The sequence below is a fragment of the Amblyraja radiata genome, chromosome 41 (assembly GCF_010909765.2).
Source record: "Amblyraja radiata isolate CabotCenter1 chromosome 41, sAmbRad1.1.pri, whole genome shotgun sequence".
NCBI lineage: Eukaryota > Metazoa > Chordata > Chondrichthyes > Rajiformes > Rajidae > Amblyraja > Amblyraja radiata.
Genome location: NC_045996.1, coordinates 9,245,184 through 9,269,722, shown reverse-complemented (window position 1 = coordinate 9,269,722; position 24,539 = coordinate 9,245,184). Strand labels below are relative to the sequence as shown.

Sequence of the window (24,539 nt, the reverse complement as noted above, 5' to 3'; positions counted from 1 at the left end):
GGACCGGGAGGTGGCGCTGTGGGTGGAGGCCCGGGAGGCGGCGCTGTGGGTGGAGGACCGGGAGGCGGCGCTGTGGGTGGAGGACCCGGGAGGCGGCGCTGTGGGTGGAGGACCGGGAGGCGGCGCTGTGGGTGGAGGCCCGGGAGGCGGCGCTGTGGGTGGAGGACCGGGAGGCGGCGCTGTGGGTGGAGGCCCGGGAGGTGGAGGACCGGGAGGTGGCGCTGTGGGTGGAGGACCGGGAGGTGGCGCTGTGGGTGGAGGACCCGGGAGGCGGCGCTGTGGGTGGAGGCGGCGCTGTGGGTGGAGGACCGGGAGGCGGCGCTGTGGGTGGAGGACCCGGGAGGTGGAGGACCGGGAGGCGGCGCTGTGGGTGGAGGCGGCGCTGTGGGTGGAGGACCGGGAGGCGGCGCTGTGGGTGGAGGACCCGGGGCGGGCGGAGAGCATCTTTGGGCGGAGCCGCTGTTTTGCGGGTCGCTCGGGCTGAAGATGGCGGCTGAGGGCGGGGGGAAGGAGCTGAATGAGATCAAGTCGCAGTTCCGCACCCGGGAAGGAGCCTACAAGCTGCTGAGCCTGTCCGAGTACAGCCGCCCCAACCGGGTGCCGCTCAGCGCCGCGCAGGGCACCAACCCCGTGCGGGTCTCCATGGTCAACGTGCGCGACCAGAGCGGCAGCGGCGACCGCATCTGCTTCAACGTGGGCCGGGAGCTCTACCTCTACTTGTACCGGGGGCCCAGGAAGGTGAGGCCGGGCCGGAGGGAGGGAGGGAGGAACCGGGCCCGGCTCCGGGATGGAGAGATGGACCCAGACCGCGGGGACCGAGTCCAGTCCGGGAGAGTGAGAGGAACCGAGCCGGTGGTGGGTGGGGGTGTGAAGGGACCGGGGTGGGGGAGAGAGATGCACCGAGACCGGGGGAACCAAGCCCGGCCCGGGAATGGAAGGGAGGTTAGAACCGAATGTGTAGGAAAGAACTGCAGATGTTGATGTAAACCGAAGATAAGACACAAAATGCTGGAGTAACTCAGCGGGACAGGCAGCATCTCTGGAGAGAAGGAATGGGTGATGTTTCATGTCGAGACCCTTCTTCAGACCGAGCCCAGGAGACTAACCCAACCCGGCGCGGGAGAGAAGGGAGGACCGAGCCCGGTCTCTCCTCCATTTCCCCCGCACAGTGGTCTAAAGGCTGAAGATCAGACAACGATGGCTGGATCGGAGAGGGAGGTCAAACACTGGGATATAATCGGAATCCAGTGTTACTGATGGGGTGGAGATCATTCAAGGGTTTGCAGGTTAATCGGCCTCTGTAAACCTACCCCTAGTTTGTAGGGAGTGGGTGAGAAAGTGGAATGGGTGATCGATGGTCGATGCAGATGTGGTGGGCCTGGGATGTTTCCATGTTATACTCTAAACTAACTAAAAACTACTGCAACCTTCTGAAGGGCAATTAGATTCGGGCGATAAATCCCACAGCCTAAGAGCGATGTCCAGATCTGTAACGTGAATTTATCTGAATAAAAGTTGTGCTGGGATTACGTAAGAGAATGCCCCCCAAATTCGGGTCTGGACTGGGCTGGGATGGGTTACTTTAGGCCTGGTAGCCCGGGCTGCATCTACTACCGATAAATAACATGGGGTAAAAAGCATCCAGAGGCCAGGAAAACACCCGATCCCATCAATGTAATTGAATGAGAAAGTGTTACTGTTTATGACGGTGATGGACAGTAAGATTCAACGTGTCTGAAGAATGGTTTCGGCCCGAAACGTCGCCTATTTCCTTCGCTCCATAGATGCTGATGCACCCGCTGAGTTTCTCCAGCATTTTTGTGTACCTTCGATCTTCCAGCATCTGCAGTTCCTTCTTGAACAAGATTCAAAGCGTGTCAGCAAGGAGATTTAAAGTGAGAAAAGGAGGCGTGGTGTTATAAGTGAAATGAAGGGAGGTGTTAATAGGTAACAAAGTTTGGAGGAGGTGTGAAAAATAAAACTGCTGGAGGAACCCAGTGGGTCAAGCAGCAGAAATGTGAGGTGTTACATTTTGGGAAGTCTAACATGACCAGGACCTACAAAGTAAATGGCAGGGCTCTGGGGAGTGTTGTAGAGCAGAGGGATCTAGGAGTCACAGATGGATAGGGCGGTCAAATAGCCATTTGGCACATGGGCTTCATCTGTCAGAGTATTGAGTATAGTTGGGAGGTCATGTTGAAGTTGTATAAGATGTTGGTGAAGCCACATTTAAAGTATTGTGTTCAGTTCTGGGCACCATGTTATAGGAAATATGTCAAGCTGGAAATGGTACAGAGAAGATTTACACAAGGGCTTTTTTCCCCACTGCATCACTCTCTTACTAACCTCGAGTGAAAAGTAGTGGGCGACGTTTTGGGTCAAATAATCTATTTACAAAAACAATGGGGAGTGAAATTGATAGGACAGTCCGAAGAAGGGTCTCGACCCGAAACATCACCCATTCCTTTTCTTCAGAGATGCTGCCTGACCTGTAGTTACTCCAGCTTTTTGTGTCTATCAGTGGAGTGAAATGGAGTCAGGAAACTAGCGACTACAGGCTGTAATGTGGAGTAAAAAACAAACAGCTGGAGGAATCTGGATCAGGCGGCATCTACGGAGGGAATGGACAGGTGACGCTTCGAGTTGGGACTCTGAGTCCGCACCCACCAGTGATCATCCCGTGGAGGGTTGCAGAGGAAGATTACCAGTACACTGCCTGGATTAGAGGGCTTCAGCTACAGGGAGAGGTTGGATAAACTTGGATTGTTCTCAAGAACATTGGAGGTTGAGGGGAGACATGATAGAAATATATAAAATTTATGAGAGGCATAGATAGGGTAGACAATCGGAACCATTTTCACATGGAAATGTCCAATGCAAGAAGGCATAGCTATCAGGTCAGAGGGGGAATGTTTAACAGAGACGTGCAGGGCATGTTTCTTACACAAAGAGAATGGTGGGATCCTGGAATGCATTGCCTGGGGCGGTGGTGGAGGCTGCTATGATAGTGGTGTTTAAGAAGCTTTTAGGTAGGCACGTGGAAGTGCAGGAAATAGAGGGATATGGATCAAGTACAGGTGGATGAGATCAGTGTAACTTGGCATCATGTTTGGCACAAACATTATGGGCTGAAGGGCCTGTTCCTGTGCTGTACTGTTGTGTTCTGCAGGTCAAAGGCTAGTAAACGATAGGTGACATTTCAGGACTGTCTTTAGACTGATTTAATGTGAAGAAGGATCCCGACCCGAATCGTCACCTATCTGTGTCCTCCAGAGATGCTGCCTGACCCTCTAAATTACTCCCGTACTTTGTGTTTCATGCAGTGGTAGGTGGATATAGGTAAGGGGGCTTGACTGGCTGATAGGTGGAGTAAGTCATGAAAGTTAGAGATGAAAGGGGTATTAGATAAGGAGACAGGAGGAGTGAAATGGAAACCCATAGGAAGGAATATACTGCTAGAACCTAGCAGGTCGGGTAGCATCTGGTGAAAGCTGTATAAAAATGCCACAAATACCTACTACGGTTCAAGAGGTTTCTTTGATAAAATGAGATTGGCAATATTTAGCTGAATGGCCAACGTTCATAACATACCTGGAGTTTTGAAGATAAAGTGGATGTAGGGTTTATAGATTTTAAAATAGATTTGTTAAAATGTAACCACGCGCAATTTACTGGTTTGCAATTTCAAATTCCTACCAACATGTTAGTCTCGACAAGTCCCTACGCTCAATCCGCCTTGGCCTATGCGATCTCCTGGCTGCCAGACATTTGAACTCCCCTTCCCATTCCCACACTGACCTTTCTGTCCTGGGTTGCCTCCTCTGTCAGAGCGAGGCCAAATGCAAATTGGAGAAACAGCACCTGAAATTTCACTTGGGCAGCTTACCCCCAGCTGTATGAATATTGATTTCTCTAATTTCAAGTAATCCTTCCATTCCTTCCCTCTCCATCGTTCCCCCACCCTAGAAGTCCTGCTAGTTTTACTATTCGTATCCCTTTCTTATCACCTCCTTCACAGCCAACAATGGACCATTGTGGGCTCCTTGGCCATCGGTGCCGGTGGGATTTGGTCTGTACCTTTTCATACCCCTTTTATTTCCTCCTCACTTGACTCTCAATCTGCAGAAGGGTCTCGATTCAAAACGTCACCCATTCCTTTTCTCCAGAGATGTTGCCTGTCCCACTGAGTTACTCCAGCATTTTGAGCCTACCTTTGGTGTAAATTAGCATCTGCAGTTCCTTCCTAAACAAGTCATAAAGTGGCGACTGTTTAATTGTTTGCATGGAGGTTTGGCACTGGCTTGACTAAAAGTGGGTCTATTATGTTCTCTGTAGGCGGCCGACCTAAGCAAACCTATCGACAAGCGAATCTACAAGGGGACGCAGCCCACCTGTCACGATTTCAACCAGTTCACTGCCTCACCCGACAGCGTCTCACTCGTAGTCGGCTTCTCTGCGGGTCAAGTGCAGTACCTGGATCCCATCAAGAAGGAAACCAGCAAACTCTTCAACGAAGAGGTAGTGTAATTGTACTTTTTCTGTTAAGGTTTGGCTACAATTTATAACCAGATAGAATGTAGAACAATAGGGCGGCGCAGCGATAGAGTTGCTGCCTTGCAGCTCCAGAGACCCGGGTTCGATCTTGACCTTGGGTGCTGTCTGTACGGAGTTTGTATGTTCTCCCTGTGACCAAGCTAGTGATTAAAAACTCCCCCGTGACAGCTGTTTAGTTTAGAGACACAGCATGGAAACAGGCCCTTTGGCCCACCAAGTCCACACGGTTAATGATCACGCGTACACTAGTTCTATGCACACTATGGACAATTTACAGAACCAATTAACCTTCAAACCTGCCTGTCTTTGAGAGGCGGGTGGAAACCGGAGCACCCGGAGAAAACCCACGCGGTCACCGGGAGACCATACAGACTCCTCCCCTCCCCTCCCCTCCCCTCCCCTCCCCTCCAGTTTAAATTCCATTTGGAATATTTTGGAGGACCAAGAACCCAAGAAGACCAAGAACAGCACCCGTAGTCAGGATCAAATTTGGCGCTGTGAGGCAGCAACTCTGCCACTGTCTGTCCTGTGTAGGGACCTCAGCTCATCAGTACTGCTAGTTGAAGCTGACGAAGCATCTCGACACGAAATGCCACCCATTCTTTCTCTCCAGAGATGCTGCCTCACCCACTGAGTTACTCCAGCATTTTGTGTCTTTATCTTCTGCTAGTTTCCTGCCTGTTAGAGGCTGACGACGGCTTTTCTCTCTGTTCCCACTGCAGAGGTTCATCGACAAGACCAAGGTGACCTGTCTGAAGTGGATGCCTGAGTCCGAGACCCTCTTCCTGGTTGCCCACACCAGCGGCAACCTCTACCTCTACAACGTGGACCACCCGTGCGGGACCACCGCCCCCCACTACCAGCCGCTGAAGCAGGGGCCCGGCTTTTCCGTCTACACCTGCAAGAGCAAGTCCAGCCGCAACCCGCTGCTGAAGTGGTCAGTGGGCGAGGGGGCGTTGCACGAGTTTGCCTTCGCTCCGGATGGGAAGCACGTGGCGTGCGCCAGCCAGGACGGCAGCCTGCGGGTCTTCCACTTTGATTCCATGGAGCTGTACGGCGTCATGAAGAGCTACTTTGGCGGCTTGCTGTGCGTGTGCTGGAGCCCGGACGGGAGGTACATCGTGACGGGCGGCGAGGACGACCTGGTGACCGTCTGGTCTTTCTGGGACTGCCGGGTGATCGCCAGAGGCCACGGTCACAAGTCCTGGGTCAGCGTGGTGGCATTTGACCCGTACACGAGCAGCGTGGACGAAGGGGAGCCGCCCGAGTTTAGCGGCAGTGATGAGGAATTACAGGAACACGCTCTCCCCCTTGCCCGCGATCGCACCAACAGCACTTTATCCCGACTCTCCAAGCACAACTCCACAGAGGGGCGGGCTGCCGGAGTCACCTATCGCTTTGGCTCCGTGGGGCAGGACACCCAGTTTTGCCTGTGGGATTTGACGGAGGACATCCTCTTCCCCCACCAGTCCCTCTCGCGGGCTCGGACGCACACCAACGTGGTGAGCACCGCGGTGCCGGGCTCGCTGAGCGGCGGCAGCCTGGCGCTGGAGGCCGGCACCGCCAACTGCGTGCCCCACTCGCTCTCCCGCTCCAACAGCCTGCCCCACCCGGCGGTGGCCAACGCCAAGGGCCACGCGGACGGCCCCGCGCCCTTCTCCGTCAGCAAGTTCGCCACCCTGGCCTATCACGAGCGCAAGGCCAAGGGCGCGGAGAAGGACCACAAGCGCAACCACAGCATCGGGCACGTCATCAGCAAGAGCAACGACAAGCTCCACATGGTGACCCGCGCCAAAGCCGACGCGGCAAAGACCCTGGGCACCACGCTGTGCCCGCGCATGGACGAGGTGCCCTTGCTGGAGCCTCTGGTCTGTAAAAAGATCGCACACGAGAGGCTAACGGTGTTGATATTTCTGGAGGACTGCATAGTCACTGCCTGCCAGGAAGGCTTCATATGCACTTGGGCGCGGCCAGGTAAAGTGGTGAGTATGGGAGGCATGGGGACAGGGCAGAGGCATCGTCTCTGTAACCTCCTCCTGCCTTAGAACCCCTCTCAGATGTGTGTGCTCCTCCAATACTGCTTTCTTTTGACGGCGCTGGGCCTGTACTCGCTGCAGTTTAGAAAGATGAGGGGGGGAGACCTTATTGAAACTTACCGAATAGTGAAAGGCCAGGATAGAGTGGATGTGGAGTGGTTTCCACTAGTGGGAGAGTCTAGGACCAGAGGTCTCAGTCTCAGAATTAAAGGACATTCCTTTAGGAAGGAGATGAGGAGGAATTTCTTTAGTCAGAAGGTGGTGAATCTGTGGAATTCATTGCCATAGACGGCTGTGGAGGTCGTCAATGGATATTTTTAAGGCAGAGATAGATAGATTGTTGATTAGTACGGGTGTCAGGGGTTATGGGGAGAAGGCAGGAGATTGAGTTAAGAGGGAAAGATGGATCAGCCATGATTGAATGGTAGAGTAGACTTGATGGGCCGAATGACCTAATTCTGCTCCTATCACTTACGAGCTTATTCTGCTCCCTCCCCCCCATATCACTGGTGCATATGCCATCAGCGGCAGGAAAAAGTGTGGCAACTCTAAACCACCCCTCCTTTTACAATGCTGCTTTAAAACCAGGCCAAGCATAATACCTTCTCGCACAATAGGAAGGAACTGTAGATGCTGGTTAAAACCGAAGATAGACACAAAGCTAGGGTAACTTAGTGGGTCAGGCAGCATCTGGAGAAGAGGAATAGGTGACATTTTGGGTTGAGACCCTTCTTCAGACTGAGTCAGGGGAAAGGTAAATAACAGATATAGACGTTGATATAGAGAGATATAGAACAAATGAATGAAACATATGCAAAAAGTAACTGATCAAGGAAAGGTTGAGCCCACAATGGTCCATTGTTGGCTGTGGGCTAGGTGATAACGAGTTCTCCAGAGATGCTGCCTGACTGCTCAGTTACTCCAGCTTCTTGTGCCTACCTTCTCACACAACACAGGGTGTATTGTGTTGGCTGGCAATGACCCTTTGAGGGACAGCGGAACAGTTTGTGATGTTAAAGGATGCTACATTACAGCAAGTGACCACACTTCAGAATCACATCGCTCTGTGGGATGTTCTGAGGTGGTGAAAGGCACTAAAAATATGTCATTTCATGTATAAATGCAAGTTAGTGTAGTGCTTAATTGATCAATTGATTATGGTGGCAAAGTGTATATGAAAGGTCTATCAACATTCAAGTGTTTAATTGTCATTTGTACCCACAAAGAAACAATGACATTCTTACTCGTAGCAGCGTAAAACACAATACACATGGGTAATATATAAAAAGAAATAATCATAATACATGCAAAAACCCAAAGGTTCTTAGTTCAACCAAAGACAGTCCATCGGTGTTCATGGTTGAGGTTCGTGTCGTCTAGCGTTCAAGAGCCTGATAGTTGCTGGAAATAAACTATTCTTCATCCTGGCAGTCATGGTTTTCAAGTTCCTGTACCATCTTCCCGATGGTAGGAGCGAAATGTGAACATGGCCAGTGTGGTGTGGGTCTTTAGGTCATAATATCCTCCTATGTGGCTTAGTCACATTTTGTCAGATCATGCTCTTGCGATGCACTTTGACACATTTTGCTGAGTTTAAGACACTATAGTCTAGATGTCTGCGCATAAGATTCTGCCAAATATCATGACAGAGGTAGTGGATTTGGGAGAAGTTAAGGTTTTGAACTTTAATGTGTCAGCGTCTGTTTCCTTCTTGCGCCATCTCTGATCTCCATCTCTCGTGAGACTTTAGAGCGTGGAAACGGGCCCTTTGGTCCACTGAGTCCGCACCGATCAACAATCACCCAGTATACTAGTTCTATTCTACACCCCAGAGATAATTTACAATTTACAGAAGCCAATTAACCAAACCTGTACTTCATTTAGTGTGGGAGGAAATTGGAACACCCTGAGCCAACCCACGCAGGTCACAGGGAGAACACAAACTCTATACAGGCAGTGCCCGTAATCAGTTTCGAACCTGGGTCTCTGGCTCTGTAAGGCAACACCTCTACCGCTGTGCCACTGTGCTGTCCCAATTGCCCTCTCATGAAGATGTGACCCTTGTTTTGGCCCTTATAATTATTATGTTGCTCCCGTCAATAATAGTCATACAGCACTAAAAAACGCCCTTTGGCCAAACTCGCCCATGCCGACCAGATGCCCCATCTATGCTAGTCCAATTTGCTCTTGATTATCCCATATCCCTCTAAATCTTTTCTATCCATATACCCGTCCAAATGTCTTTTAAATGTTGGAATGAAATACTTTATTGTCACATGTGACTAGGCATGGTGAGATTCTTTGCTTGCACACACAATGTATACAAATAGCAGCCACCTACGGCACTGACAGTTACAAAGCTCGCTGGCTCCTCCTTTTGTTCTCCCCCCCCCCCCCTCCCATTGTACCTGCCTCAACTACCTCCTTTGCTTTATCTAGAATCTAAATCCACAAGGCTGCATGTGCTTTGTGTTTCTTTGATTAACAAAATATCTCACACAAACTTGACATTGATGGTTGATTTAGCATGAGTTCATCTTTTAGCTAGGAGCTGTTAACTTTGCCACCTCTTGTACGCAGGAGTGTGTTATAACCGCTTGATCCGAGAACTGATTCATTCTAATCTGTCAGTTCTCTGTGTTGCCAATTAAACATCTTCAAGCTTCTAAATCATAGGGAATACAACCAAAGGACATATAATTTCTCCACTTTAATTAAGAATATAATACACTGGAGTGGGCTATTTGGTCTTTCATGCCTGCTCCACAATTCAAGAAGATCATGGCTCATCCTTTTCCATATTATATTTACACTTTCCGGCCTAACTCAATATCTGTAGATTTCCTTAATATCTAAAAATCTACATGCTTCTGAAAGCGTACACTATTTCTTTGGAATCAAGATATCATTTGGCTAAATGTGTAACTCACTCCTCCCCAGACCATGATAGGTCTGATGTCCAAGATTGGTCACCAGATGCAGATATATATATCAGGGTGCACGAAGCTCAGAGTAAACGCGGCCTAGACCATCACGCAAACCAACCTATTGACTACGTCTACACATCATGCTGCTTCGGCGTGGCCACCAGCATAATCGAGGACCAGTCTTATCCATTCCCTCTTCTCCCCTCTCCCATCCCAAGAGGCACAGAAGTGTGAATACGCACACCTCCAGATTCAGGGACTGTTTCCTTCCAGCTGTTATCAGGAAACTGAACCATCCTCTCACCAACTGGAGAGCTGTACTGACCTACCATATACCTAATTGGACTATATTTTATTGGATGTTATCTTGCACTAAGCATTATTTCCTGTATCTGTACACTGGATGGCTTGATTGTAATTATGTATAGTCTGACTATAGCACACAACAAAAATGCTTTTCACTGTACCTCGGTACACGTGACAATAAACTAAACTAAAACAGTATGCATTATACTATTAAATATACCAATGAATGTGAAGCAGCAGAATGATGCAAATATTGCAATGCAAACTGAAGTAGTGCAAAGAAACACTAGAATACAACAGTGGAATAACTCAATGAGGTAGGGTTAACAGCAAGAGTACATGGCACCACCTCCGGGGTTTGTGCAAGATGTGATTGGAGAGTCCGTTATGCGTGGGGAAGAAGCTGTTCTTGAATTTACCAGAAGGTGGAAAAGAGAAAAGGAAATGGCCAGGGCAGCAGGCATCCTTGCCAATAGCTCCAGCCTTCCTGATGCAATGCACCGTAAAGGTGGACTGAATGGAAGGAAGTAATGAGCCTGTGATGGACGAGGCTGTATTCATCACTCTGGGAAGATTCAGGCGGTCAAGAGCAGTCGTCCTGACAGGATGAAATGCATCCTGTCAGAAAACTTTCTAGAGTGCATTTGTAGAAGTTTGAGAGAATCCTTTTCGACATACTGAACCTTCTCAGATGCCTAAGAATGTGGTAATGTTGCCAGAGATCTGAGTTCAAGCTTGACCACGGATGCTGTCTGTACATTCTCCTTGTGACCAGGTGGGTTTTCTCCGGGTGCTCTGGTTCCTTCTCACACTCCAAAGAAATACATGTGTGTAGGTTAATTGGCTTTTGTAAATTGTCCCTTGTGTTTAGGATAGTGCTAGTGTATGGGGATTGCCTGTCCATGCGGACTCGGTGGGCTGTAGGGCGTGTTTCCAGTCTAAAGATAGGTATCGTTGGAGACTGGCAGTGAATTTCAATGATTGGAATTACCATCCAGATTTGAGGATTTAGGCAGAGAGGAATTATAAAGAAAACATTCTACTTCAGTGATGTGAAACTAATGTTGAAGCTGAGTAGTTCAGTTTCAGTGTCACAGGTTCAGTGAAAAGCTTTTGTTGCATGCTAACCAGTCAGCGGAAAGACAATACGTGATTACAATCGAGCCATTCACAGTGCACTTAATGTTGAGTGTGTGTGAAGTTTGTCTGGAGATGACATAGGAATAGACGGCCTTTCAGTCCATTTCCACCATTTAAACCTGAACTGCAGAGAGCATATTGACTGGTTGTCACGGCCTGATTTGGCACCTTGAACGCCCACGGACAAAGAAGATTGCACAATAAGGTGAACACTGCCCAGTTCATCAGTATACTGACCTCGCCACCATTAAAGGTATCTAGAAAGGCCCACATCATCAAAGACCCATGACACCCTGGCCACACTCTCATTTCACTCCTGCCATCAGGACGAAGGTATAGGGGCTTGAAATGTGTAATATCCAGATTCAGGAGCAGCTTCTTCCCAACAACCATCAGAATATTGTACACTACGAACTCCAACTATACACCGAACTATAAACTGCCCTTGATTGCACTAGGGGCATTGGGTTTTTTTTTTGCGCTATACTGTTTGTTTGTTCGTTCCTATATATTGAACTTTTGTTTATTATGGTGTCCACTAACTACTATGTTTACATATCTGTTGTGCTGTTGCAAGTAAGAGTTTTGTTGTTCCATTTTGAGACACATGACAATGAAACACTCTTAATCTGAATTTTCAACGGAATACAGCAACTTCGTTGGAAGAGTTGCAGATTTCAATCATGTCTGAAGAAGGGACTCGACCCGAAACGTCACCCATTCCTTCTCTCCAGAGAAACTGCCTGTCCCCCTGAGTTACTCCAGCTTTATGTGTCAATTCCGCATGAAGTGCCTTGTGGAATTAGGTACGCGCACCCATCCCTGCCACCTTTTATCTATTGAGTTGTGGTAACCCTCCCCCTCCTCTGTGTGTTTCTTCCCAGGGTTTACTGTCGGCACAGAATCAAGCTAATTCACCGAGTGGCACTGTGGTGTAGTTGGGAGTCTTCAGCGGACATACATTCAGTTGCGCGCTGCCAGAGCTCTACAAGTATCCAGGCATCTGCCTGTTGAACATCAGAGCTGCTGCTGCCTCAGTGGTCCCAGTTCTTGGATGCCCAAGCTGACCAGTCGTGAGCCGAAATGGACTCCTTTATTTATTAATAAATGTTCAACACTAAATCCTACCGTGGATTTGAACCTCAAATCACATCTAATTTATGAAACTGTACAGTTAAAATGTAACCCAGAGAGCAAAATCAGGAGCTTTATCAGTGTCTTATTACAGATAGATTATTATATATTGTGCACATAGACAATGATTCAAGAAAAACTAACTAAGAGGCAATCTGTGTAATTCTCCCTCCAATCTCGAGCATGACCACAGACAAATGCTTATCCCACGAGTGTGAGGAATAGGATATGATACAGGTTTGTGTCTGATCTGGTGCAGAAACACGTGAGCAATAGAAGGCTAGGCAGAGCGATCTGCTTTTGCCACTGTTAGTGGAATGAGCAATGTACAGTTGATGGTCACTTTTTAAAATTTGCACTTGACCGAATTCTGCAGGAGTGAATTGTGAAGAAGTACACTTGGTGCCATTACCTCTGGCTATAAATATTGTACATGTGATGATTTGCAAGAGATAACAAATGACTGGTTTCACCTTTATTAAAATATTTAAAGTATGTTTCTAATACAGTAAAGTTTCATTTCTTGACTTGTTCCACCCACGAGTATAAGCTATGTGAGCGATGGGGTGGGAGAGACAATATGCACTTTGGGCAACATTAAATATTTTGTTGAAAATTTTAAATCTTAAGATGCTGGAAATCTGAAATAAAAATGAAGTATACCCGATGACAAATACTACTTTTGTTCTCTCTACCCCTCCCTCTCTGCAATGTAAAGCTCATTTCCTCACTCCACCAGGTCTGATGAAGTGTTCCGTCTGCTTTCAGGCCACATGGAGTGCTGCCTGACCTGCTGAATGTCTTCAGCACTTTCCTTGTCATTGGCTTTTTGTGTTTATGTGGGACCGAGCAGAGCAGAAACATCTTCATTCGCAGGATTGTGAGCCTTTGATATTGCTGTCAAGTGTATTGAAGTCTGAAACACTAATATAACAAGAAATGGAGATACGGTTTAAGTTTAGAAATATGGTGCAGGAACAGACCCTTCGGCCCACCGAGTCAGTGCCGACCAGCGATTCCTGTTCACTAGCCCAATTCTAAACACCAGGGACAATTTTAAGCAGAGCCAATCAACCTGCATACCTGTACGTCTTTGGAGTGTGGGGGGGAAACCGGAACACCCAGGGAAAATCCACGCGGTCACAGGGAGAACGTGCAAACTCCGTCCAGGCAGCACCCGTAGTCAGGATAAATCTCAGATCTCTGCACAGTACGGTAGCAACTCTACCGCTGTGCCACCATGCTGCCCAGCTATGGGTCGGTGTGGCATTAAGGGAGGACAGTCAGAACCTTTTTCCCCAGGGTGAAAATGTTCAACACTAGAGGGCGGAGCTGTAAAGGGAGAGGGGGAAAAGTTTTTTTTTCACAGAGCTGTGGGGGGCCCCTCATTTAATCCTTTTCCCCAACTGCTTTTTAAAATCTTTTCATTCCTGCTTTCTTCTCTTCCCTTCCTCCTCTATCTGTTGTAAGGGGTACAGTAGATAGATGTATTGTGCACTTTCATTCAGAGCTGGGCTTGAGTATGGGCAATATAATGTGTGCGGGACCCTTGATGGAAGTTGCATTGCCTTCCACTGGGACACCAGTTGAGAGGGATCCAAGCACGGCCATGGTTTGACAAATTATTGATGAAAATAATGACCATCAATTATTGGAAGGTAGACAAAAATGCTGGAGAAACTCGGCGAGTAAGACAGCATCTATGGAGCGAAGGAAATAGGCAACATTTTGGGTCGAGACCCTTCTTCAGACTGAATTTCCAGCATCTGCAGTTCCTTCTTAAACATAAATTATTGGATGATGGGATTTAACATCTTCAAATCTTAGGTCCTTATAATATCTGCCAACCAAGCCACCCAAGCCACACAGTCTATCACTGGTCCTACAATAACCTGCATTCATATTGTAATCGGATGCATCCAAAACTAATGGAGCAATGGTTAGGTCAAACGCATTTTTAATTTGCAGACACTAAAATTCAACGATGAGTATGCAGTAATATGATTGATTAGTATTAATTCACAGTTATCATAAGGATAATGTTCTCTGGCACAGCTGCACCATGGAATACTAGTTGCAATTTCCTGAGGTGCAAAGAATAAATATAGATTTAGAACAGAGTGACAACTTTGTTTTATCACATTAATAATGCTCTGCAGATCTGATATCAGCAGACCAGTAGCACCTGCAATTAAGACGAGTTTAGTTTAGAGATACAGTATGTAAACCGACCTTCAGCCGACCATCGATCACCCGTTCATTAGTTCTGTTATCCCACTTTCTCATCCACTTCCTACACCGTATGGGTGATTAATAGAGGCCAATTAACCTACAAATCCTCTTGTCTTTGGGACGTGGTAGAAAACTGCAGAGGAAACCCGCGCGATCACGGGGAGAACGTGCAAACTCCACACAGACAGCATTATAAGATAGCAGCTCTACCAGCTGCACCACTCTGAAGAGGGATCTATGTCCTCCACAGAGGCTGCCTGATCCGCTAAGTTACTCAAGCACTTTGTGTTCTAACCTCAAATATATTACCATTTAGTCTGTTCGTGCTCCTCTGGGCATTTTGCATGAATGAACACAAGATGGCTTCTGAATCTTATGACCCTTCCCATTAGTTCATTTTTGTTTGCCTGATGCTTAAACCTTCTCCGCTGGACATTTTGGCATCCGCTGCAAATCTTTCATGCCAGTTCTCCAGACACCAGGGACAATTTTAAGCAGAGCCAATCAACCTACATACCTGTACGTCTTTGGAGTGTGGGTTTTACTCATTCTGATGGAGTTCCAAAGATCAAAGGTCATTCAGTCAAATCACAGCTAATCTCTCTCAGTCTGAAGAAGGGTCCCGACCCGAAACGTCACCCATTCCTTCGCTGCATAGATGCTGCCTCACCCGCTGAGTTTCTCCAGCATTTTAATCTACCTTTAATCTCTTTTGCAGTTCAGTCTCCTTGGTTCCATATTTTCTCACAGTTTTGCCTAAAAGAACATTTACCAACTTCAAATTACTCTTAAACTCAACAACTGTCAGTGGGGAATATTCCAAATTACTTGAGTAGTATCATCCTGTTATTGTTCTTGTTCCCACTGCTCCATCATGTTATCGGTTAACAAAACTAAAAGACACTAACCATAAATCAAGACATTGGATTTATTTTTTCTCGTGTGTTTTTCACCTGTATATGTTCAGCACATTATGGAGATTTATGACGGGAAACCAGTGATTATTGGTTTAGACACAAAGAACAGCAGATGCTGGTTTACAAAAAAAGGGCACAAAGTGCTGGAGTGATCAGCGACTCAGGCAGCATATCTGGAGAACATAGAGAAGTGACATTTTGGGTTGGGACCCTTCAGACTGACTTCAGGGATCAGTGCTGGGAGCCTTACTGTTTGTTATGTACAGTAAGTACTTGAATGTGAATGTAAGGGGTACAATTAGTAAATCTGCGGATGGCAAAAATTGGTCAGAAAGTTGCTATGTCACAACAAGGTTCTGTCTGTAACCCAAACTGTTCGTAAGGTGGAAATGAGCAGAAACAGTGTGTGGGAGAGGATCACAGAAACGAGTCTGAAGAAGGGTTTTGACCCGAAACATCATCTATTCCTTCTCCAAAGAGTGCTGCCTGACCGCGGAGTTACTCCAGCACTTTGTGTCTATCTTCGGTATAAGCCAGCATCTGCAGTTCTTTCCTAAACTGTTATGATGGGAGAGCGAGCAGGCACGATGAGAGCGGCCGCTAGCCGACCTATTGACTCAATGAGTGAATGAATGAGTGTTTGTTCAGCAGTCGCAGCTCTGCTCAGCTCCACCCAGACTCCCATCACCACGCCTTGGGGAGAGAAACATAGAAAATAGGTGGAGTAGGCCATTCGGCCCTTCGAGTCTGCACCGCCATTCGATATGATCATGGCTGATCATCCAACTCAGTATCCCATTCCTGCCTTCTCTCCATACCCCCTGATCCCTTTAGCCACAAGGGCCACATCTAACTCCCTCTTAAATATAGCCAATGAACTGGCCTCAACTACCTTCTGTGGCAGAGAATTCCACAGATTCACCACTCTCTGTGTAAAAAAGATTTATGCCCATAATTTTCCCTAGGCATTTACCAGAATGTTGCATTTCCTCGACTTTTGAATGGAATTAAAACATTCTCATCTGTTTTAGCAAGAGAGAATTAAACGGACATATCACAAGGATTGTGGCAAGGACTAGGGGAGAGGGGCTTGTCGATGGCAAAGAAACACAAGCCTTGAGTAAAAGAGTGAAATGGAGAAGAGACGTGAATCAGAGGGCTGTAAGTCGGAAACAATTTGCGTTACTATGTTAAAAGTGGAATGCAAATACAAACCTCTGATAAAGCCTATTTTTTATTTTATGATTTAGGCAAATATTGTACAGATCACAAGACTGGGTTTCCAGATAATTGGCAAAATGTGATTATCTCTTAAGTTTTGCTTTTGTGAACGTTTAACAGAGAAATGTTTTATCATATCACTTCATGTCTGGCTGTCATTTCTTGTTCTACATATTCCAGTTCATGAATGAATAAGACTAGATGTTTAACTCCACTGCAGTGTGGGATTTGAATTAATTCTTCAAGTAGTGCTAATGCAACTTATTGCTGTTCTATCGTCCACTCAAGGAGAGGTGAAGCCACACTGTAATGATCAATCCAGGTCTGACCCCTGATCCTTTTCCACCCGATGCACAGAAACACTCAGTCACCAATGTCTAATTTGACTCAGAGGTACCTTTCTATCTTTTGCAGGTGCAGTATGGTTAATACTCCCCTCCCTCCTCCAGTACCGCCCTTATCTATCCCCTTCCTCCTCCGTCCCTCCAGTCTTTATCCCACCCACCTCCTGCCTCTCCCTCTTTAAGGCCTCCACTCTGCCCTCCCCTTATACATCTGTCCCTCTCTTTCTTTACCCCCCTCCCTCCTGTCTGTCCCTTCTCTCCCTCCTCAGGTCCCTTGCCCCCTTTGTCTCTATCCACTCCCCCCTTCCCAGGCCACGCCCCCGACCCGGGACCCGCCCCTTTGCTCGACGCCAATTGGACGCCGGCGAGGAGTGACTGACAAGCCGGCGCGCCAATCATCGGCGAGCTGTGCGGCGGAACCTTCCAGAAGCGGACAGTGCGGTGGGTGTGTGAGAGAGAGACCGCGCCGACAGGACCCCCGCCCTCCTCGACCCCACAGCAAGCACAGGGACCGGGCCCGCCGTGAATCCGCGATCGGACGCCAGAGCCGGAGTCGGAGCACAGGCGGAGAATGGAGGCGGACTCGTACCGAGTGGAGTCGCTGCCGGTGGTCAACCTGCGCATCGGCAGCTCGCTCACCTCCTTTATCTCGGAGAAACGATTCAACCGCGGCATCACCGTGTCCGAGTTCAAGGTGGGCGGCGAGTCGAAGCGGGGCCGCGGGACCGGCGGTGATGGCGTCTAACGGCTGAAGGCCCGGGGGAGGGGGCGGAGCGCGGGGCACGGGGAGTGGGGGCAGGGCATGGGGTGGGGGCAGGGCATGGGGTGGGGGCGGGGCACAGGGGGGGGGGGGCGGGGGGGGGGCGGGGCACGGGGAGTGGGGGCAGGGCATGGGGTGGGGGCGGGGCATGGGGAGTGGGGGCGGGGCATGGGGTGGGGGCGGGGCATGGGGAGTTGGGGCGGGGCATGGGGAGTGGGGGCAGGGCACGGGGTGGGGGCGGGGCACGGGGGGTGGGGGCGGGGCACGGGGAGTGGGGGCGGGGCACGGGGAGTTGGGGCGGGGCATGTGGTGGGGGCGGGGCACGGGGGGTGGGGGCAGGGCACGGGGAGTTGGGGCGGGGCATGGGGAGTTGGGGCGGGGAGTGGGGGCAGGGCACGGGGCGGGGCACGGGGTGGGGGCGGGGCATGGGGAGTGGGGGCGGGGCACGGGGAGTTGGGGCGGGGCATGGGGAGTTGGGGCGGGGCATGGGGAGTTGGGGCAGGGCACGGGGTGGGGGCGGGGCATGGGGAGTGGGGGCGGGGCACGGGGAGTTGGGGTGGGGCATGGGGAGTTGGGGCGGGGCACGGGGAGTGGGGGCAGGGCACGGGGGCGGGGCACGGGGAGTTGGGGTGGGGGCAGGGCACGGGGAGTGGGGGTGCGGCACAGGGAGTGGGGGCAGGGCACGGGGAGTGGGGCGGGGCCTGAGGAAAGAATATAGGTGGAAGGGTACAAATGGGTGTGAGTCCAGGTGGGGCATAGAGAAAAGGGGGGAAATGGGTTGTAAGAAATCAATTTTCATGCTGTCTACTATTGTTGAACACAAGATCTATGGTTGTAAAACACCTCATGATATTTCTTCTGTGCAATAAGATGAAAGAGACTGGATTACAGGCAGACAGCTGGAATAGGATGCTGCACATACACTCACATTTTTATAATGTTGAGCCGGCAGGGAATTGTATTGAAGAGATAGATGTGAGGTTACTTTAACAGGGAGCCCCGCCACAATACAGTTTGATGCATTATTAATACTATTCCACAATAAGAAAATGTACTGATTTTCAATAAAGCTCTAAAGACTCACTATCGTTGATCAGACTGTTTAAATTCTAGAATTAGTGTGCTCATTTAAAAAAATGTTATTGAACCATTTTATAATAGTGTAAATTGGAACTGATTGTGGGCTCTCCTGCCTCGTGCATGGACCTGGAGTTGTTCAGCCCAGATGACGAATTCCTTGGCTTACTAGACCAAGATGATGCCCTGCTTGGATCCTACCCTGTAGATGATCGCTGCCGGATACATGTGAGTGTAATACAGTCAGATAATTATTGTCAGTAAACACCATGAATATAGGCCATCTAACTGTGTCAGTTGTAATCAGAATATACTTGTTTCCATTAAAAGTAAAACATTTCTGTAATGCTTCTTAATATTAACTTTGTTTCAGTATATTTTTAATTACTGTAGCTTTAGTTTAGTTGAGAGATACAATGCGGTAACACAGTCCTCACCGACCAGCGATCCCCGTATACTATCCTACACACTGGGGACAATTTGCTATTTTTTCAGAAGCCAATTATTCTACAAACTTGGATTGTGGGAGAAAACCCGTGTGGTCACGGGGAGAACGTACAAATGTCGCACAGACAGCACCCGTAGTCAGGATCAAAACCAGGTCTCTGGCGCTGTGAGACAGCAACTCTATTACCACTGCGCCACTGTCATCTTTTAGATATAGTTAAACCGATGACTGGTGGGAATATATTAGGTCCATTATTCTGGTTAATGATTTGGATGCTGCTTAAACTCAACTGTTTACTTGTGTGCAACAAATTACTGGCGTATGGATAATTCTGAGTAATTTGCAAATAAAAATAGTAGAAAAGTTTGAAAGTCTTGAACGACACAAGTATGTTAGTGTTGTCTCTGGAGTTTGCAGCACTTTCTGTGACTGCATGGGTTTCCACTGGGTGTTCTTTTTTCCTCACATATCCCAAAAACCTGTTGGCATGTTAATTAATTATGGTCCTACGTTTCTGAGGAATTGAATGGGAATAGTAAGGAAAGAAACCAGAAGCCAGATATTTTTCTTCCAGTCAGGATGCAGTAAAGCAAAAGCAAATCCCACATGCTTTGACGGGTATCAACAAACAAACTGAACCTTACAAATCATTCCTCCAATGGCCAGTTTCCAGATGCAAGAACAAAGACGCCCAAGTGATTTGCTTTCCATTTTAAATAGCTTGTTTACTTAAATCATTCCCATCAACCAGTACAAAGAGACTGTTACTGGCTTTCATGGACCCATGCTTGAAAGAGATCTTCAAATGTATTCCCTATCTTTTGTATTGAATGAAATGTTTGGTATGCAACAGACTAAATTAAATAAAACCCTTGCTGTAGCAAAGATTTATGTGAAAATTGGGAATTGTAAATCCTGCTGTGGCATGGAATTCAGACTTGTTCACAACATTCCAAATGTGCTCACACCAGAGCACATTGTCTTTACTCTTGTATTCAAATTTTTTTCTGATTTTTTAAAATCATGGTATGAACTCCTTATCGTAGAGTGAATTTCTCTAGGCTTGCCAACTAAAAGATAGGAATCACTGATTGAAGTAAAATATTAGTCCTGCATCTGATGAATTAACTGAGTCGCATGCTTGTCAGATTCGGCTTGGATAGGCAGTATGTTTTCAGACAATACTGAAGCAGTGTAGTCAATGAAGTTTAGATTATTGTGCATGTAGCCACTCTGGAGCTATACAGGATAGTTCTTGCCATCCTTCACTTGTTAACAGGATTATTGTTTCAAGTCTGTGTTTTCCAGGTAACAGACAAAAGTGGAGTGAAGGTGGGAGAATATGACGATGTTTCTAAAGTTATTAAGTACGAAATGTCTAATGAAGCATATGAAAAGAGACCAGGTAAGGCATTTTGATAAGATAATGTTCCCGGGATGGCGGGACTATCATATGCTGAGAGAATGAAATGGCTGGGCGTGTACACTCTGGAGTTTAGAAGGATGAGAGGGATTCTTATTGAAACATATAAGATTGTTAAGGGTTTGGATATGCTAGAGGCAGGAAACATGTTCCCAATGTTGGGGGAGTGCAGAACCAGGGGCCACATTTTAAGAATAACGGGTAAGCCATTTAGAACGGAGACAAGGAAACACTTTTTCTCACAGAGACTTGTTGTGAGTCTGTGGAATTATCTGCCTTGGAGGGCGGTAGAGGCTGGTTCTCTGGATACTTTTAAGAGAGAGCTAGATAGGGCTCTTAAAGATAGCGGAGCTAGGGGATATGGGGAGAAGGCAGGAACGGGGTACTGATTGGGGATGATCAGCCATGATCACGTTGAATGGCGGTGCTGGCTCGAAGAGCCGAATGGCCTACTCCTGCACCTATTGCCTATAAGGGTAACCACCAAAAATAGCCTGTGCAGCACATCCATCCAACTCAAGGTAGAGAAAGCAATGTGGCTAGTGTTAAAAACTGTTAATAAAATTGGAAGTTCATTTTGTCCGCTAATAGTCAAAGGTATAAAATGTAAAATGTTTTACTTGGCATCAGTAGGTTGTGACACCTATTCATGAAGTCTCTATTGATTTCTCATCTTGCATGGCAACAGAATCAGATGAGGGATCATGGGAATGGATACCAACCTGATTCTTTGTTCAAGCTGATGAAGCGATGGTGTGGGGTGGCAGGTTTACACATTAATTAATGAGTAGTGTTCTCGAATAAATAGAAATACCACAGCACTGTGTACTCCCTTATCTGTTTTACTTGGTTGCCCTTATTCACTGCTTCTAATTTCCATTTGTAATGATGTTCAGAGAAAAATAAATTGTACGGAGAAAAAAATCCAAATCACAGTTGAATTTTGACGCTAAAAATGTGTAAATGTATCAGTTATTCTCTCCAGAGGGCATGTGGCTGTGGCATTAATCATAAAGGAATTAATTGCATTACATTATGTGGAATAGTATTCCTAAAGTGTGCTGTTAAAACTGGAGGTCTCATTGGTGTCATTTGCTTAGTATATGTATTGGGTTGGTGTTGCTGATGGTGATATTTGAGTATCTTTTACCAGGAAGTAGTTTATATTTTATTTTTTCTTGTACTCGTCGCGTTACTACTTTGCACGCTACGATGTTAAGCTGCATCTCCTGTTGACGTGGCATTTAACTGGAAGTACTTTGGGCTCTCTGGTAACAATGTGGGCTGGTTTCTATTTCAGAATCAGCTCGATTATTTCTGAAGCGCAGCAAGCTGGGCTTGTATAATGAGGAGCAGAGAGCAAAGGATGAGTCCGAGATGCAGGAGAGACAACAGGAAGAAAAGACTTTGGCAGACGACATCCTTGTCGGCTCAAGGTGTGAGGTTCTAGTATCGGGACAGCCAACCAAGCGAGGCACAGTGATGTTTGTTGGTGAGTTAACTGTAGAAATCCCTGGATACAATTCAGAGAATGCTGATGTAGAAAACAATGTAGTCCAAGAATATATTGGGAACAATAATGCAACATTAATTGAAGATGAAACTGCAATTTGACTTGTGTACTGAGACGGCAACTGATCTCTTGAATCGGGACTAGAAACACTGTCATCACCTGAGTGGCCCTGGACTCTCCTTTTGTCCTATCCATCCCTCCATAACTCACAGCAACTTAAAGCTCATTTTGTTTTCACTACTGCCTCACAGCGCCACAATCTGGTTTCGATCATGACCTTGGGTGCTAGATGTGTGGAGTTTACACTGTGATTGTGTGGGTTTTCTCCGGGTGCTCTGGTTTTCTCCAACATCATAAAGACGTGTGGGGTTATACGTTAATTGGCCTCAGTAAATTGTACCAAGCATGCAGGGAGTGGATAAGAAAGTGGGATAACATACAACTAGTATGAACGGGTGATCGATGGTCAGCGTGGACTCAGTGGGCTGAAGGGCCTATTTCCATTCTGTATCTTTCAATCAGTCAATTCAATTTCATTGCTATATAAATCTGGACTTACTGTTTCAGGTCAAACGGAATTTAAGCCAGGATACTGGGTTGGATTGAAATATGACGAACCTTTAGGAAAACATGATGGCAGGTAAAAACCTTTGTGAAATTCCAAATTATCTGAGACTGTTGAACCATGTGCTGAGTTGACATTTTGATTGTAAAAAGTAGAATTACTGTTTTTCATTCATTATTCCTCATCAAATAATTGTGTTCATTCTGCAGTGTAAATGGAAAAAAATACTTTGAATGTCAGCAAAAGTATGGAGCATTTGTAAAGCCACAGTCCGTAACAGTGGGAGATTATCCAGAGGACGACTATGGCCTAAATGATGAAATATGAATGCTAATCATCCTACATCTTGGAAGCATTGCACAGTGGATTTGTATGCTGAAGATCCAGAATCCAATGATTCCTTGTTACAGTTGAATGCAAGTGGCTGGAATTACTGAATATGTTGGGACTATGTAGTTATTTGGTTTACATGCTTTGCAGATTGTTTGACTCATGATGAAATAGAGACATTTATTACTTTTTTTCAATTTGCTACATTCGAAGTATTCCTAGTTTAGCATCTGACACTAGTTACTTGAAAATCCAGACAAAATTTACAAAGTACATTAGTTTGACAAAAGCCACTGTTGTGAGTCACACTTGGAATCTCTCTTGTATTGTGATTGTACTGCATTGTAAAGTCCAAATGTAAGCACCTGACTAATCTGGGCTGAATTATGCCCATCTTGATACTTTATGTGAAACAAAGAGTTACTTCCTTTCGGAGTTTTGTCTTTTTATACTTGTGTATTTTGCGATTCTGTTTACTACGGCACACTTTATTTAGAGTTTTCAGCTGAAGTAAATGATCAATTGATCGCCAAAGTAACATACTGTGATAATCATCACTAAGAGTTGACACATTGAGTAATGACTCGTCTAATTTTTCTTTGATTTATTGTTGGAATAATATAGGTACTAACTCTAAACAAAATACTTGAAATGTTGCATCATTTCTGCCTTGGTTTCTTACTGAGCTAAGGTATTTATGCAGAGGTCCATGTTGTCTCAGCTGTGTAAGAGGTTGCATGGAAAACATGGTTGATTATTTTTTCTTGTGTTTTCCTGAGAGTTTATCACACTTGATCGCTTTACAAGTTTGTTATCTTGCCAAACACCCATTTCCTACTATTTGAAAGATGAGCTAGTGACTTCTTCCATGTCACTCAATGTTGTTTTAGCCAGGGTGTGCAGAGTTGTTTCTTTGAATTGTAAGGAAAGTTGTTGTTTTTTTGCCTTAACTTGTACTACTGGTTATTGTTGCTGCTGATAAAAGAAAATCACCCCCTACTGCACAGTGGTCATTTTGTCTCACTCCATACATTCCATGCACAAATGTTTTAAAGTTTGTTGCTAAACCATTACAATTTTTTTAACATGTTTGACAATTGGCTGCATTATTAAGGCCTCTTGCAACAAGGTTTCAACGCATGTACACCAATTTGTTTTTGATCTGTAAAAGAAAGTAGAATAATAAAGCATCAATGCCTGTTGGCAGCTTTTTTATTGCGTTTGGGTATTAGTTATTGAGTTGGCCACAAACCAATTTCACGAGGTAATGGCTTATTCCGAACCAAATTAGGCAGTAGATTTTGTGTGATTTTCAGTGATTTGGTCACATCAATTTTCATGAGCAGAAAAGTGGTCCATCCATATAGGGTGAAATGGACAGAGCATGGTGGGATGTGGAAGAGAAAGCAAAGTTAACATTGACTGGGAGAGAATCGGTCCCTTTTGATTCTCCTCAGTCCACCCCTTTCCTGCATTAATTGTTTGATTTCCCTTGCTTCTAAAGATCTAGGTTCAGCCTCTACAGCCCTTTTGTGCACAAAATAACAAAAATTTCATTATTCTGAGATGAAGACATTTCCTCCTAGAGCCCTGAATGGCCATCTTTGAGTCA

At 46.7% G+C, this 24,539-nt stretch overlaps 2 protein-coding genes and 1 long non-coding RNA gene across 4 annotated transcripts; 2 read left to right on the top strand and 1 right to left on the bottom strand.

Annotated features, from left to right (window-relative positions):
* Positions 1–440: 440 nt before the first annotated feature.
* LOC116967848 (WD repeat-containing protein 20-like) lies at positions 441–12,605 on the top strand. 2 transcript variants are annotated; one of them, XM_033014473.1, is made up of 4 exons: positions 441–738; positions 4,336–4,518; positions 5,277–6,536; positions 11,848–12,605. In XM_033014473.1, exons 1-4 carry the CDS (start codon positions 487–489, stop codon positions 11,899–11,901), a joined length of 1,749 nt encoding a protein of 582 aa, XP_032870364.1. In that variant the 5' UTR covers positions 441–486; the 3' UTR covers positions 11,902–12,605. The 2 variants fall into 2 exon arrangements, with proteins under 2 accessions (XP_032870364.1, XP_032870363.1); XM_033014472.1 differs by lacking the exon at positions 11,848–12,605 and having other exon boundaries at positions 5,277–6,740.
* LOC116967850 lies at positions 12,560–17,574 on the bottom strand. The gene is made up of 2 exons (XR_004410340.1): positions 17,451–17,574; positions 12,560–13,021 (listed from the first exon to the last, which is right to left on the bottom strand). It is a non-coding gene; the product is annotated as an uncharacterized LOC116967850 (long non-coding RNA).
* tbcb (tubulin folding cofactor B) lies at positions 17,153–24,139 on the top strand. The gene is made up of 6 exons (XM_033014474.1): positions 17,153–17,505; positions 18,733–18,876; positions 20,405–20,501; positions 21,820–22,011; positions 22,600–22,672; positions 22,807–24,139. Exons 1-6 carry the CDS (start codon positions 17,383–17,385, stop codon positions 22,922–22,924), a joined length of 747 nt encoding a protein of 248 aa, XP_032870365.1. The 5' UTR covers positions 17,153–17,382; the 3' UTR covers positions 22,925–24,139.
* Positions 24,140–24,539: the final 400 nt, after the last annotated feature.

Coding starts and splice junctions, on each gene's coding strand:
- LOC116967848 (XM_033014472.1), top strand. CDS start 487: ATGGCGGCTGAGGGCGGGGGGAAGGAGCTGAATGAGATCAAGTCGCAG. Junction 739..4,335: donor TGTACCGGGGGCCCAGGAAG/GTGAGGCCGGGC, acceptor TGTTCTCTGTAG/GCGGCCGACCTAAGCAAACC. Junction 4,519..5,276: donor GCAAACTCTTCAACGAAGAG/GTAGTGTAATTG, acceptor TTCCCACTGCAG/AGGTTCATCGACAAGACCAA.
- tbcb (XM_033014474.1), top strand. CDS start 17,383: ATGGAGGCGGACTCGTACCGAGTGGAGTCGCTGCCGGTGGTCAACCTG. Junction 20,502..21,819: donor AGCATATGAAAAGAGACCAG/GTAAGGCATTTT, acceptor TTTCTATTTCAG/AATCAGCTCGATTATTTCTG. Junction 22,673..22,806: donor TTAGGAAAACATGATGGCAG/GTAAAAACCTTT, acceptor TTCATTCTGCAG/TGTAAATGGAAAAAAATACT.